This window comes from Hemitrygon akajei, chromosome 2 (assembly GCF_048418815.1).
Source record: "Hemitrygon akajei chromosome 2, sHemAka1.3, whole genome shotgun sequence".
NCBI lineage: Eukaryota > Metazoa > Chordata > Chondrichthyes > Myliobatiformes > Dasyatidae > Hemitrygon > Hemitrygon akajei.
The window spans coordinates 61,397,782-61,413,872 of NC_133125.1; the positions used below are offsets into that span (position 1 = coordinate 61,397,782).

Genomic DNA, 16,091 nt, shown 5'->3' on the forward strand with positions numbered 1-16,091 from the left:
TGAGTTTTCTAAGTTACCTGACCTTCTGCCCACGGTCCTAAACAGCACTAGTTTTTGTCTATGTTCAAATAACTTCCATCAGTCGTGTTTATAGCACAAATGAATGTTAACCCATTAATCCCTAAATCAAGGTGAATGATAGTAGGTTTCTAATTCTAAAATACTATCCTAATAACACTATATTATCTGTGAATTCCCTGGTGACCTTGTGATCTCTGGCTCAGAGCCCACAATCTAAACATCCTTCAAGAGCATGAACAATCATGAGGCGTCAGGCCCCGATAGTCTACCTGGCTAGGTACTAAAATGTGTGCTGACAAGGACACCTTCAGCCTCTCACTTCTATAATCTGAGGTTCCCGTCTATTTCAATAGGACAGCAATCCTTTCATTGCCCAGGAAGATTAGGGTGAGCTGCCTCAATAACTATCGCAAGAAGTACTCACATCTACCACAATGAAATGCTTTGAGAGGTTATTTAAGCTAGAATTAACTCCTGCCTGAGCAAGAACCTGCTGTAATTTCCCTACCACTGCAAGAGGTCTACAGCAGATGCAATCTTGCTGGCTCTCAGCTCTATTCAAAACCATTTTTCCCTATGTATTAGTCACCAAGCTTCAAATTGGGCCTCCAAACTCCCTCTGAAACTGGATTCTTGACTTCCTTATTGGGTGACCAGTCAGTGTGGTTTGGTAATAAGATCTTCTCCTTGCTAACTATCAACACAGGCACACCTCAAGGATGAGTGCTTAGCCCACTGCTCTACTCTCATGACTGTGTGGCAAAGTGCCATCTATAAATTCACCAATGATGCCACTACTGTTCCTATAACCACAGATGGTGATGAGGAGGTGAGACAGATTGGCTGATTGGGTGGAGTCACAACATTAACCTTGTTCTCAATGTCAGCAAAGCCATGGAACTAAATGTGGACCTTTGGAAGGGGAAGTCAGGTGCAGTACCATTAGTCCTCTTGAATGTTCCGCAGCAGAAAGGGTAAGTAGCCTCAGGTTCCTGGTAGTGAACTTCCTGGAGGATCTAGAGAGACCAACAAACTGCAGAAACTGCAATCTGGAGCAACATACAATCTGTGTGAGGAATTCAGCGGGTTGAGCAGCATCTGCGGAAGGAAAGGAACTCTTCCCATTTTGGTTTGAAACCCTACATCAGGACTGAGATCACCATTGAAAAGAAGAAAAGGGAAGAGGCAACAAGGATTCTGAGGTGATTGGTGGACTGAGGTGGTGAGTATGATGATAGGCAGGTAGTGCCAGGTAGGGGAGGTGAGCAGAGGTGAGTTTGAAGACTGTGGCCAGTGAATGATAGATGGAGGCAGACAAAGAGAAAGAGGGAAAGGGGAAATAAAACAGATGGACCAAGGTGGGAGGCAGGGAGTGAAAAGATAGCTGCTGGAGGGGAATAAGCAGGAACACTAAGTGCTATCAGAACTAGATTCAGCCAAGTAAAAGAGTTGAGAATGGGAACCATTAGGGAAGAGGTGAATGACAGCTTGAACCAGATAGGGGGAACGGGGGTGCCCCACGTGTGAAGTGGGATGGAAGACCTAGTCTGGATCCAGATGCAACGATGAAGAAAACTTGCTTTGTTAGAAGTTTAAAGAGATTACGCACATCAACAAATGCCTGTCAAACTTTCACAAATGAACAGTGAAAAGCATTTTGATTGGTTGCATCACAGTCTGGAGTGGGAATGTGTGCACAGGAACACAAGAGACTATAGAGACTAGTCTGTCAAGAGTACAGCTCTCCCCTCCATCAAGGACTCACATCTACCATAATGAAATGCTTCGAGAGGTTATTTAAGCTAGAATTGACACAAGAGGCAATGTGTCAGGAAGGGAATATCCATCATGAAGGACCCCTGCAATCTGGGCCTTGTCTTTTTCTTATTGTTACCATCAGGCAGGAGGTACAGGAGCCTGAAGGCCTACCCCTCAAGGTCCAACATCAGCTTTTTCCTCACTACTATCAGGTTCTTGAACTGAGCTAAAATCCCCAATTCTACCTCAGACTGTATTTCCCTCAAATCACACTAATGCCATTATGTTTTTAGTTTCTGTTTATACTGTCATGTAGGTTATGCATATTTTATGTTAATTTAATTTAGGTAATTTATTATTGCCATGTTTATACTATACCAAATTGCTACACAAAAAGCTTCATTATACCCTAGGTATGTATGCCCATGACAGTGAACTTAAATATGAAGATTAACTGGACCATAAGAAATAGGAGCAGAATTAGGCCATTCAGCCCATCAAGTCTGTTCCACCATTTCATTATGGCTGATCCATTTCCCTCTCAACCCCATTCTATAATTAGTGAGGTCAGGTACTTTAGCAAGACAAATCAAAAGACCGATAACTTGGTAAATGGACAGAAACTGAAAGTGAGTAAAGTATGGAGATGCATTATGTGCTTAAATACATGAATTACAAAGAACTAACAGGTAGGTTCGATGTGTAATTAAAAAAGCAAGCAGCATTTTGCCCTTTTTTGCAAAGAGATTGGAGGTTAAAAATGGAGAGGGTTTGTTGCAATTCTACAGAGTGCTGGTGAGGCCACACCTGGAATAATGTGTACAGTTTTGGTCCCAAGGTACAGTAATACTGGTAAGAAACAGTCTGTAGATTCTGCAGATGTGTGTTGCTTATGGTAACACTGGAGGCAGTACAAAGGAGATTCACCAGAAGAGAGGGTTGTCCTACCAAGAGAAGCTAAGTACTTTCAGCCTGTATTCCTTGGAGTTGGAAGAATGAGGTGACCTTATTCAAATATATAAGGTCTTAGGGGAGGCTTTACGGAGTAAAAGTTGGGATGTTTTCTCAAGTGGTAGAGTCTTACACCAGAGGATGGTCAATTAAGACTGAAATATTTAGAAGTTCCTTATTACAGAGAATGGAGATTCTGAGGAATTCTCTGGCTGGCAGGTGATGGAAGCTGGATCATTGGAAGTGTTTAAAGTGGAGGTGGATAAATCAAGGAATAAAGGGGTATTGGAGGAAATGGCACAAGAGGGGTGAGACCAGCAAAAATCAGCCATGATCATTTTAAATGGAGGGCTAGGCTTGAAGGGCCTGATAGCCTATGCCTGCAACTGTTTTTTTGTACATTTTACTCAAAGACTGTCTCTATATTTGTTCTGTATCAAGGCAGAGATATTTGGTTACCAACTTGTATCTAGGACATTGCAAACAATTTTTAAAAATCAGAATAATTCATATGAGGTGGGGGTAAAGGCTTGTTAATTATATATGTTGTGCCCTGGTTCACATCTTTACTGTCATGCTGTAGGTATTTCGTTTAGCAGCTCTGTTCTGCTTTCAGCCTGTTTGGGTTACTGTTGAAGATAAGGGATGATGTAGAATGTGTGCCATCCAGTTAGCGGGAGGTTTTCTTGGTGAGGGCCAATGAGGTTGGGCTTGAGGTTTTTTTTTTGTTCGAGATGAGATGATGCTGGAGAGAACCGGTTGTAGCATACGATCCAGTGGGAGATGGATTGTGAGCGACGTTCGGAAGGTGGTGTGAGGTTTCACGTTGACCGAGGGCTCAGAGCGTCACTGACAGAGAAGTTCAAGATGAGCTCCCACTTGTGCACATTTGACTGTTTAATTAGAATGTGACCTTTCCTTTTTGTTATTCTTTACTGACCCTTTAGTTAAGATTCATAAATATTAATTATACTGTTATTTAGTGACATTAATTTGTAACAGGGTAGTCAATTACACAGCATCCACACAACAGGGGGCTTGGGGTGGGCTTGCACCTCAAACTCACAAGTTTGGTTGGGCCGGAGATTGTCTTGCCTAAACTTAGGCAGCCAAGGAAACAGGGCTGTTTCATGTGTTTCAGAAACAAACTTGCTAGTTGAAATTTTAAAGCGAAAAGGTTATGCACGATTGCATGAAGTCCAAACAAACTTCCAATAGTATATTAAATTACCACCACACACCTTTGCTTCAATTAAAATTTAATTTTATGTAAATATATGCATGATAGTGTACAGTTTAGAAAAAGGAAAAGGCCACTCAGACCTTCAAGCTGCTTCGCTCTTTAATCAATTACCGGCTGATCTCATTTCGATCCCAACTCCACATTCTCACTCAATCCCCACCCCAACCACCCATGCCCACAATTTTTAACTCGTTCATCAAGAATCCATTGATCTTTACTTTATAAATGTATTCAGAGATGCCTTTCGCTGACTTTAGAGAAGAGAGTTCCAAAGATCCCTTATTTTAAAACAGTAACCCCTTGGTTCTAGATTCTTCCACAGGAAGAAACATCCTCTACACATCCACCTTGCCAAGGATTCCCAGAATCATTTACACTCAGTGGCTACTTTATTAGGTGCACCTGTACACTTGCTCGTTAAGGAAAATATCAAATCAGCCAATCATGTGTTAGCAACTCAATGAATAAGAGCACGCAGACATGGTCAGGAGGATCAGTTGTTGTTCAGACCAAACATCAGAATGGGGAAGAAATGTGATCTAAGTGACTGACCATGGAATGATTGCTGGTGCCAGATGGGGTGGTTTGAGTATATCAGAAACTGCTAATCCCCTGGGATTTTCACACACAACAGTCTCTAGAGTTTATAGAGAATGATACAGAAAACAAAAAAAAAGTGAGTAATAGTCAATGTTTCCCCTTTTTTTTTTACAGCAGTGTGGACTAACTATTGCACCCAGCAGGAAATTTTTACATGACCTTAAAACTGCATGGTAGTTTAAATTTTTATTTTCATAATATTCATACCATGAATAACTAGAATGAAAATTGAAAATCACATACTTTTGATTTATTTATTAATTGAAGAGTATAATGAAATATAGCACAAAGAAAAATCTTCATGTTTCATAAACTCCTCCTCGTCTGTCTTTATTTCAGCTGTGTGGTATGTGCGCAGGAGCATTTCAGTTACTGTGCAGCCACACAGCCGCTCGGCTTGGAGGTAACAGTGGTGGCAATGTGGGCGAAAATGTCTTGTTAATGACAGAGGTCAGAAGAGAATGGCCAGACTCATTCAAGCTGGCTGGAAGGTGACAGTAACTCAAATAACCATGTGTTATAACAGCGGAGTGCAGAAGAGCATCTCTGAATGCACAACACGTTAAACGTTAAAGTGGAAGGGCTACAGAAGAAGACCACGAGCACACGCACAATGGCCACTTTATTAGGTACAAGAGGTGCCTAATATAGTGAACACTGAGTGTACATACATTCCAGTCAAGTCTCTTCCCAGTCCTCTAAATTCCAGCTGAAAGCAACTTAGCCTGTCCTACCCGTTCCCAGAAGGCAACCTGCCAAATTTAGGTTTTGGTCTAATAAACCTCTGAACTACTGCCAACACATTAATGTATTTCCTTAAATAGGGAGATCAACACTGCCTGCAATGCCCAGATATGGGTCTAACCAATGCCCCATTCAAATAAAGCATTACCTCTTACTTTATTCATTTCCCCTAACAATACGTGATAAGATTCTGTTAGATTTCCTAATTGCTTGTCGTACCAGAATATCATGCACATGGTCACCCATATCCCACGCAACTCAGTACTCTGCAATCTTTCACCAACCCTGTGCCACACTACTTGTTACATCTTGCCAATCAGAAAAAGATCCATTAGTGCCTAAGCTCTGTTTGCTGTCACTTAGTCAGTCCTCTACCCATGACAATGTGTTTCCTCCTGCATTTTTTTTGCAATAACCTTTGGTATATCATCTTAAGAGATGTCTCCTGTAAAGAACGGTACATCCACCACCTGCCCTTACCTGCAGCACGTGAACTGCAATAAATTGGTCAAATGTTTCCCCGTGTTGGCTTTGACTTTGACTTGAATGTTTCTAAGTTGTAAACACTCTTTAACAATAGCTTCCAACATTTATCCTATGACAAAGCACACATTTTTGTGACCTCTAGCTTCCTACTTTCTGTGTTCTCTCCTTTGTGAATTACATCTGTTTTTTTTCCCAATTATTAGAACCTTCTCCGAACCTAGGATATTTTGGAAAATTGAAACAGGCACATTAATTGTCTCTAGTCACCTGTTCCATGATCCTCGAAGGAAGCCCATCTAGACCTAAAGATTTATCACCTATAGTTCAAGTTCAACTATGTCACTATCCCAGTGGCTAAAATTTTCCTGACTTCCATTCCACTTCACAACAATTTCTGGGGTGTAACTTGTATCCTCAACAATGAAGATTGATACAAAATTCCTGTTTAAACTATTTGCCTTCTCCTTAATTTCAGTTTCTACAGCACTGGTTTACAATGGCGCTGGTGATGACATTGACTGCTTACAGGTGGTGAAAAGCAAAACAAAGGACACTACTGTATACCTTATTAATAAGACTTTATTAATAATGATCAATGTTAACAATGGAGAGTAAGCAAAAGGTGGTTGAGGCAAGGGGAGACGAGCGGTGGTGAAGGTCTGTTTGAGGCAAGCAGTGTCAGGGTCGAAACAGAGTTTGAGGTGGAGTCATGGTGACCCAACAGCCAGGGAAGTTCCAACGTCTGATTGATTTAAGTGCTGTGCTGAATTGGAAAGGTAAGGTACGGGCCAAATGGTAGCGGAGGGGTCTAGGCCCCAGAGCAATCAACGACCCACTGTTTGGACAACTTAAGCGCTGGGCCAGTTTGGAAAGGTGAGGGTGTCAGGACCAGAGGCAAGGGATGGGCCAGCTCTGCTCGCTGCTCAGCGATGTTTCCTCAGCTCTAGGCTGGAATGCAGTGATGCCTGGCTTTGCGTCTGTGGTTTCGCAACATTTACATGGCTTTGGAATGAACTGTGGCTGTTGCCTGCTCCAAGTCCAGTGATGTCTGGCTTCGTGCCTTTCATAAAACTCTGGTTCTGAAGCTATTTGCATGATTTTTTAAATTTTTTTTCTCTCTCTCTGCGCATTGTTTTTTTGGTGGGTTCTTTTGAGACTTCTTTGTTTTATGGCAGCCTACAAGGAGTTGAATCTCGAGGTTGTGCAGTGTATACATGGTGTGATAATAAATGTAGTTTGAACTTTGAACCATTGTGTTAATTTGATGCTCAAAGCAGCTGCGCAGGTTGACTCTGCGGTTAAGAAGGCATATGGTGTATTGGCCTTCATTAATCGTGGAATTGAATTTAGGAGCCGAGAGGTAATATTGCATCTATATAGGATCCTGGTCAGACCCCACTTGGAGTACTGTGCTCAGTTCTGGTCGCCTCACTACAGGAAGGATGTGGAAGCCATAGAAAGGGTGCAGAGGAGATTTACAAGGATGTTGCCTGGATTGGGGAGCATGCTTATGAGAATAGGTTCAGGTAACTCAGCCTTTTTTCCTTGGAGTGACCGAGGGTGAGAGGTGACCTGATAAAGGTGTACAAGATAATGAGAGGCACTGATCATGTGGATAGTCAGAGGCTTTTTCCCAGGGCCGAAATGGTTGCCACAAGAGGACACAGGTTTAAGGTGCTGGGGAGTAGGTACGGAGGAGATGTCAGGGGTAAGTTATTTTACACAGTGAGTGGTAAGTGTGTGGAATGGGCTGCTGGCAACGGTGGTGGAGGCAGATAAGATAGGGTCTTTTAAGAGACTTTTGGATAGGTACATGTAGCTTAGAAAAATAGAGGGCTATGGGTAAGCCTAGTAATTTCGAAGGTAGGGACATGTTCGGCACAACTTTGTGGGCTGTAGGGCCTGTATTGTGCTGTAGGTTTTCTATGTTTCTATGTATCTATAGGAAAATACCTTTTATTTTCTGGCAAACTTTATCTCCTATTTTTTCTGCCTTGTTAATCTTTTAGTCATTTGCTACTGCTTTTTATACCTTAGTTACTTCTACTGCTTTATACTTTCTGTCCAAACTTCTGACTTTCAGTTGACTCTGAGCAATTATAGGTTTTTTTCTTCAAGTCTTATACTCTTTAACCTTTTTTATATGGATGTTAAACACAGATTTTAATTATTAACTTATTTTTAAATGTTTGTGGTAGTTCAGATTTTGTCTTACGTTCATGTTCCAATCTTTATTACTTTGTAAAATGTTAAAGATTAATTAAAACTTGTGATTATTTTCTGGTTTGTGAAAAATCCTTAATGTGGTTGGTTATTCAGCCAGATTAATATTATTATGAGTGCTGGGCAGTAAGGGCTCATTGAACTGTTACTTGACATGAACTCACTTCAGAGCCCCTCCCCTCCACACCCAATGTTCTCCTCCCACACACATTATCTGTCCACCTTGTGTTCTCCTCTCTTTGTTCATTCTCCCATTATGCACCTCTCGCACATGGTTCCACCTGCACATCATCCCTTCCCCATCTGGTTTCCCTCATCACCTACCACCTCCATCCTATCCCTCTTCCTCTGTACTGTTATATCCTGGCATTTTTTCCTATTTACTCTCAGTCCTGATGCAGAGTCTCAGCCCAAGACATCAGCCTAAAGCTTTTTCCTCCACCAATGCTGTTTAACCTGCTGTGTCCCACCAGAGTTGTTTTTGTATACACATTGATTCTGAATGTCAGTGTGCACAAATCATGCTATATGTTCCATACATGTTACTTACTAAATGTTGTAGAGACTGGTTTTTGAATAAAGTAAGTTATGTTTTGTATTTCTCTATTTTGGCACAAAAAATTATCTAGTAATTTCTGCTTTTTGTTTATAAACTGTAAATGCTAAAGGGAAGGGAATGACAAACATGAACTATGACTGTTCATGACAGCAAACTATCAGCATACCGTTATTATTGTGAACACATGTGCTTCATTTCCAGGTGATTAGAGGTAGAAATCCTGCTCACTTGTCCATTCCATGGCCTATGGGGATTGTGACTGATTGGTACACTTACCCTACCCCAATTCTGCCACTCTCCCATTCCTATGATCTAGCTGAACATTTGATAAATCCAGACTCTACAGCTAAAGTGACTTTACTAATTCTAAAAAAAGTGATTGATCTTCCTCTTCCCCCTCCCTGTAATATTGATATAAAGAAAATCTGAATCTTATAAACCTCTATCAGATCTCCCCTCAGCCTCCTGCACACCAGAGAAAACAACCCAAGTTTTCCAGCCTCTCATGTTAGCACATGCCCTCTAAAGCAGGCAGCTTCCTGATAAACCTCTTCTGCTCCCTCTCCAAAGCCTCAACATCCTTCCTATAGTGGGGCAACCAGAACCAGAACAATACTCCAGATGTGGCCTAACCAGAGTTTTATAAAGTCACAACTTAACATTTTGACTTTTGAGATCAAGAATACAAAATTTGTTGACATTTACAAATAAGATGCATAAGGCATGATATAAAAACAAAGTAAAAGTGCAAATTATCTTATCATGTACTTTATAATTATTTTGTCATGTTTTAAATATTATTTGATCACGTCAATTTAATTGCAGCTAAATCATTCATAATTAACAACACAGTAACCTCAACTGTTTACAATTACACATCTTCATTGATTCATGAAGTAAACATCACTTGGTCTTTAAAATATTTCAGAATTTTTAATGGAAAACATACCTATAAAATCCTCCAAGAGGACCACAACCTTGTTGTGGTTTAGAGGCTTGCGTGCCTCAATAACCTGGAGAGCTATGTTGGCTGCAGTCAAGGCTTTTTGCTTTGACTCTTAGTAGGGTCACCATGCCAAACAGGTCAAAGGGTAGAGGCCAGACTAAGAGTGGTCCTCCGGGTCCAGGGGTTCAGCTCAGGGCTAACAACGCTGTTACAGGAACAGCAATGAAGGATCTTCTATGTCTGTGTGCAACGGTCTGATGGCCAAGGACAGACAGAGATGGAGGACCTTCATTGCTGCCCTAAATGCCAGCAGTGTAATGGGCAGCAATGAAATTAAATATTTAAATATTTTTTAAAATAATTAAATATGTCTGTAAAATGGCTGAAACCAAACAACTTACCTACAACAACAAGCAGAGTCCAAATTAGATATATTCCACTGTTGAAACATGTTGCATACTGCCGGAATAAGCACATGCATATCGGTGGCAACACAAAAAATAGAACATTGCTGATCTGCAAAACAGAAGTTAAAATAAATGCATATTATGTAAACAATGCAAACACAATAGCTCACTATAATTATGACAATACAACAAACAATACTTTGAAAAGAACAAGCAACAGTCAAACTATTGCCAGACAACTTTAGCAAGAACAAACCCTACTGAAGAGCATAAATTCATTAAGAAATTGAAATGTGAATAGCAACAAAATCAGATCTATCTGTGCAACATGATTACACAGCGATGAACAATACACATTCCTGCAAATTAATTATTGCTACAATTAATTATTGGACCACATAGAAAACAAAAATGCATGATAATGTACAAAACTCAGTAGAGCATCCACCTGAATCTTAGGTATTTTTAACTTTTTGGCCTCCTTTTCAAGATCTGAAGGTATACAAAGTGCACATTCCTCATGCTTCTGACATGTGACAGCCTAGAACTACTGCCTGTAATCAATGTGTTCAGTAAATATTGCAGAATGTGAAAAAAATATCAGCAGTGCTGGACTGTTGGTGACTCTGTATCAGTAAGGTCTTGATACAGTTCTCTTCCTAAAGACTAGAGCCCAAAAATATACTTATACTCCATTATAGTTCTATCAGAGTGGCATTGTTCAGGATGATATATATAAAAAAACTTCTGGAGGAAGTTAGCAGTTAGATCAGGAATGAGAGTGGAGAGGAAAGATAGCCAGAGGAAAGAGGAGAGAGGGGAAGGGTGAGACATGGGCCAGATGGTGATAGGTGAGCTCAAGAGGGGTGAGGGATGATGGGCAAGTACAACAAAGTGGGAAGGGGAGAGTGAAGGTGGGGACAGGGTCTGAAAAGTGATGAGTGGGCACACAATGGCTACAATGGTGGATAAAATCAGTGTGGAGTAGGGGTGAAAAAAGTGTGATAGGAAGACCGGACAGAGGGTATGCCAAAGGGAACTAAAATGTGAGGGCCAGAGGTGGATCAGAAGTTGGGGCAGGGGGTGAACACAAGGGACAATGGTTAGGGTTACTTGAAACTGGAAGCTTCCATGTCCATCCCATTGGGTTGCAAAATGCCCAGGCAGAATATGTGGTCTTGTTCTTGTAGTTTTGTGTTTGGTCTCACCCTGCCAGGGGAGGAGACTGAGTGTGGACAGGTCAGTGTGGTAGTTGGAAGGGGAGTTGAAATGGCATGCAACAGCAATGAGATTTTTTAAAGGACATCACAACAAGGTTATTATTATTGTTATTATTATTATTATTGGTTTATTACTGGCCCATATACTGAGATTTAGTGAAGAGCTTGTCGTGCATGTTGTTTGTATAGATCAATACATCAAAACAGTGCATTAAGGTAAAACAATAACAGAAGGAATGTGTAACAGCTACAGAAAAAGGACAATGCAGGTCAACAAAATAAGACAAGGTCTACAAGGTAGACTATGAAGTCAGGTCTGTTACCATCTTAGAGAATCATTCAATAGTCTTATTACAGCAGAGTAGAACATAAATATAGGAGTAGTAGTAGTCCATCTGGCCCGTTGAGCCTGCTCCGCTATTCAGTAAGATCATGGCTGATCTGGCCATGGACTCATCTGTCTTTTCCCCATAACCCTTAATTCCCCTACTATGCAAGAATCTATTCAACCTTGTCTTAAATATATTTACTGAGGTAGCCTCCACTGCTTCATTGGGCAGAGAATTCCACAGATTCACCACTCTCTGGAAAAAGCAATTCCTTCTCATCTCCATCCTAAATCTTGTCCCCAGAATCTTGAGGCTAGGTCCCCTAGTTCTAGTCTCACCTACCAGTGGAAACAACTTTCCTGCCTCTGACTTCTCTATCTCTTTCATAATTTTATGTTTCTAGAAGCTGTCCTTAAGCCTGGGGGTAGATTCTTTCAGGCTTTGAGATCACAAGGCAGTATTTTGAAAAAGAGCAAGCCTATTCACAAACCTTCATGGAACATATTTATCCCATAACAATACACACAAAATGTTGGAGGAACTCAGCAAGCCAGGCAGCATCAATGGAAAAGAGTACAAACGACCTTTAAGGCGGATACCCGAAGGGACTTCCAGCATCTGCAGAATTTCTCGTTTATGATATTTATCCCATAATTAGCTATGCCCACGGTCCTTATCACATTGCTGCATATGGGAGTTTACGGTGTAAAAGTTGTCACATGTTCTACACTACAAAAGTGTCACCCTTCAAGATATCTAATTTCTTATAAAGCGTTTTGGGACATCTAAAAGTCAATTTTTAAAAACTTTATACTAATCCAAACACTTTTGTTATGACTGCGTTCTGGCTATGACAGTCTCTCTCAAAAGTGAAGTGTTGTGTCGTTTTGACGGAGGGATAAAAGATGTGTAAAATTAATATAGATGAGGAAATGCATTTCTGAGGAAGCGAGTGAGGAAACAACAGATGAGCAGATGGAGCGGCAAACTGAGTGAGAGGAAGGGCCCTCTTTGTACAACTAATCTCCAATACAGCTGAATTTTCCTCAAATACTTCAGCAAATAATCGCCAGACGGCATCCTAGAGTAATTCTTACACGCAAGATTAAAGTTATTTTAGAAGGACGTGCAACAAATGGACATAACTTTGGACACGCTTTCAAGGATGTGGACTTGAAGAGAAGCCCATTGCCCGTTTAGCGAATGCTTCGGCCGGGGGAGAGACGTCTGACCGTCCTGTTTACTGAAGTGAACGCACAAACCATCCCTTCTGCCAAACTTCCGCATTGACTGAAACAACAACAAAAATTCCTCAGCAACTTTCCTGCTCCAGCCGCCTCTTCCCTCTGGTAAAATTAACAAACGCTCATTCCGCGAGCTTTTTAACTTCATGACATTTTTTTTCAATGCAAGTCCTGTTTTTAAAATAACCCTCATACAGACCGTGTTGTAAAATTCAGCAATGTTTGAGACGATCATGTAATTCCCCTCACACCAATCCACTTCAGAGCTTCCAGCCAGCAGTTGGTTCCAAAATCTGCTCATAGTTTTACTCTTTTTTTTTAGCTGCATAGACGTGTTGTAAGTTAAACTCCCGGGTGTCGCCGATCTTTTCCCCCAGCGCACTCAGCCTCAGCAGCCTGCAATGTTTACACGAGCACTTCCATGATCAGCAATGACCTGCTTCACCCTTTTCCTGCAAAGTCACACATAGTTCTCCGGCTTTGTGTTCTGTCTTCCTGATCCCCGGCTTTGCCTAGGCGTGAATCGCTCTGTGCCGGGGCAATGTGACGCCGTCTGTCTCCCTGACATCGCAGGGTCAGTAGGCTCGCCCATCCCCTAATCTCGCTGCTGACGGAAAGTCAGCGGTCCGGGCACTTCTCTGCTTATTTTGGCCGTAATGGAAACAGTAATTATAGAGTAATAGTGCAGCAACAATGAAGAGACGCTCTTACACAACTATAACACAAATACGGAGATTAACTGTGTCATTACAATGCAATTGCATTTGCAGTTGCACGATAAAATTGCTGTTACCCTTACAGCTACAAGGGTGATACTATCTGAGGTGTGGGTGACGATGGTTTATACTGTATGGCTATAATGATACTGTGCAATTAACGGTGATGTACAATATCACTACTACACAATTCCATTCAGACGATGAAATAGCCTTACAAAACAACACTATCATTGCTTCACGCAGTAACATAGACTATACCATAAATGTATACCAATAGAGACTGGTAGCATCATTACTATAAAAGAGCTTCATAACATAAATATAGATTAATACCATCATTTCCATTAAAATAAAACAAAGACAAAGCAGTAAAAAGCATGAAACAGAATGTGGAGTAGCAATATTATCTAGCTTTATGTGTTGCCCTTCAAGACTTACAAGAGTTTCCCATTAAAGACTGAGGTGAAACCTCTTCTCATAGAAAGTTGAGCACTTTGGAATTTTCCAACCTACCAGTAGTTATTTGTGGAGGCTGAGACGTTAAGCACAGTCGAAGTTGACATATATCTTTAATCTACAGAGGAATCAATCCTTATGGACTTTGGGAAGGGAAGTGGGGGTTGACAGCAACAGTCAGATTAGCCGTATTATTGAATGGTGGGAAAAAATAGAAATAAGCTGCTGGAGGAACTCTGCAGATCAGGCAGCATCTGTAGTGGCAAAAGATGATCAATGGTTCAGATTGGACAGGACAGCAAGTGTTCTTAATCTGCGGCACGTAAGAATGGAATGGCTAATATCATGGGAGGGCTTTAATTTGCACATAGATTGAGTGAATCAAGTTGATTGAGGTGGTCTTGAGGATGACTTCTCAGAATGCAACCATGATAGCTTTCTTGAACAATATGTTCCTGAACCTTCAAAGGAAAATCCAATCTTAGATCTGATCTTGTGCAATGGGACAGGTAAAATTAAATATCTTGTAGTTTAAGATCATCTTAGAATGAGTATGGGTGAATTTCTCATAGAAGGTGCAATAGATTAACCTAGAACCAGTATATAATATCTAAAGAAGACAGACTACAATGGGATAAGGGAAGAGTAGACTGGGAACACAGTGAGGAACTGTTTAAGACTTTCATAGAGGTTTCTCACCATGCTCAATGAAACTACAGTATATTCCAGTTAAAAGCAAGGACAGTCAGGGTGGAGAGACCCAGTCTTGGATAACTAAGGAAATATAGGAAGACATCAAATTTAAAGCTTGTGTATTCAAGTCACGAAGAGTAGTAGGAAACTGGAAGATTCAAAACAAAAGCAACAAAGTACCACTAAGCACGCAATAAAGAATGGAAGATAGATTATGAAATTAAACTAGCACAAAATATAAAAGCAGATAGTAAAGGTTTTTATAAGACATAGGAGCAGAATTAGACCATTTAGCCCATTGAGTCTGCTCTGCCATTCCATCATGGCCGATTTATTATCCTTCTCAATTCCATTCCCTCTGTAACCTTTGATGCTAATCATAAGTTTTATAATTATATAAAGCAGAAAGGAATGGCTAACCGAATAAAAGATGAAAAATGAGAATTAATATGGGTAATGCAGAAATACCAAGGCTTTGAATGACTATTTTGTGTTGGTCTTCATTGTGGAGGACATATCTAACATGTCAAAGACAAACATTATGGATACGATGTGAGGTAAGGTTCTCAATACAATCAGTGTCACTAAAGGGGTAGTGCTGAGCTAACCAGTGGGCCTAAAGATAGACAAGTTCCCTGGTCCCAATGGGATGCAACCAGGGTACTGACAGAAATGGCAGTAGTTTCAGCAGGGCATTTGTGATAACTTACCAAATTTCTCCATACCCTGGGCAGATTCTGGTGGATTGGAAGACATGAATGTCAAGCCACAGTTTAAAAAAAAGTATGTTGACAAAAGGCAGGTAACTGTAGGCCAGTTAGCTTAACATCTGTAATCAGGAGAATACTTGAATTTATCATTAAAGAAGGAATTATGAGACATCTAGATAGAAGGGGTTCATCAGGCAGACACAGCATGGATTCAGGAAGGGCAAGTCCCGTTTGACAAAGTTACTGGAGTTGAGGTCAATGAACAGAGGGGAAGAGGTGGAGGATATACACTTGGATTTTCAGAAGGCATTCGATAAGATGCAGTATAAAAGACATCTGCATGGAACTGGGAGTAATATATTAGCATAGATAGAGGATTAGTTAACCAATAAAAGGTGGAGAGTTGGAATGAATATGTGTTTCAGGTCGACATCAGTGGTGAGCAGACTAACTCTGGAGTCAGTGCTGGGTCTGCGGTTATTCATGATATACACTCAGTGGCCACTTTACTAAGTACAGGGGTGTACCTAAAAAATGGCCATAGGAGTGGATCTTGGTGTGGTTTTCTGATGTTATAGCCCATCCACTTCAGCTGTGATCAGATACTCAGCCAATAGCTATAGTCTAAAACACACTCAGTGGCCTGCTCCTCTTGTACCTAATAAAATGGCTTGAGTCTTCTGCTGCTGCAGCCCATTCACTTCAAGGTTCGACACCTTGTGCATTCAGAGATGTTGCTCAGCACACTGCTGTTGTGATGAATGGGTGTTTGAGTTACTGTC

At 40.9% G+C, this 16,091-nt stretch overlaps 1 protein-coding gene across 2 annotated transcripts in view; it reads right to left on the bottom strand.

Moving 5' to 3' along the window:
* The window catches only part of acer2 (alkaline ceramidase 2), a 64,292-nt gene extending 50,270 nt beyond the window's left edge, over positions 1 to 14,022 (bottom strand). Inside the window, exons 1-2 of one of the 2 annotated variants that reach the window (XM_073072841.1) lie at positions 13,964 to 14,022; positions 9,933 to 10,047 (exon numbers count right to left, since the gene is read on the bottom strand). In XM_073072841.1, coding sequence (XP_072928942.1) covers positions 9,933 to 10,008 — 76 coding nt within the window. In that variant the 5' untranslated portion in view covers positions 10,009 to 10,047; positions 13,964 to 14,022. Of the gene's footprint in view, positions 1 to 9,932; positions 10,048 to 12,930; positions 13,282 to 13,963 lie in introns of those variants that run through there. The other variant, XM_073072830.1, reaches the window with a different exon arrangement.
* Positions 14,023 to 16,091: the final 2,069 nt, after the last annotated feature.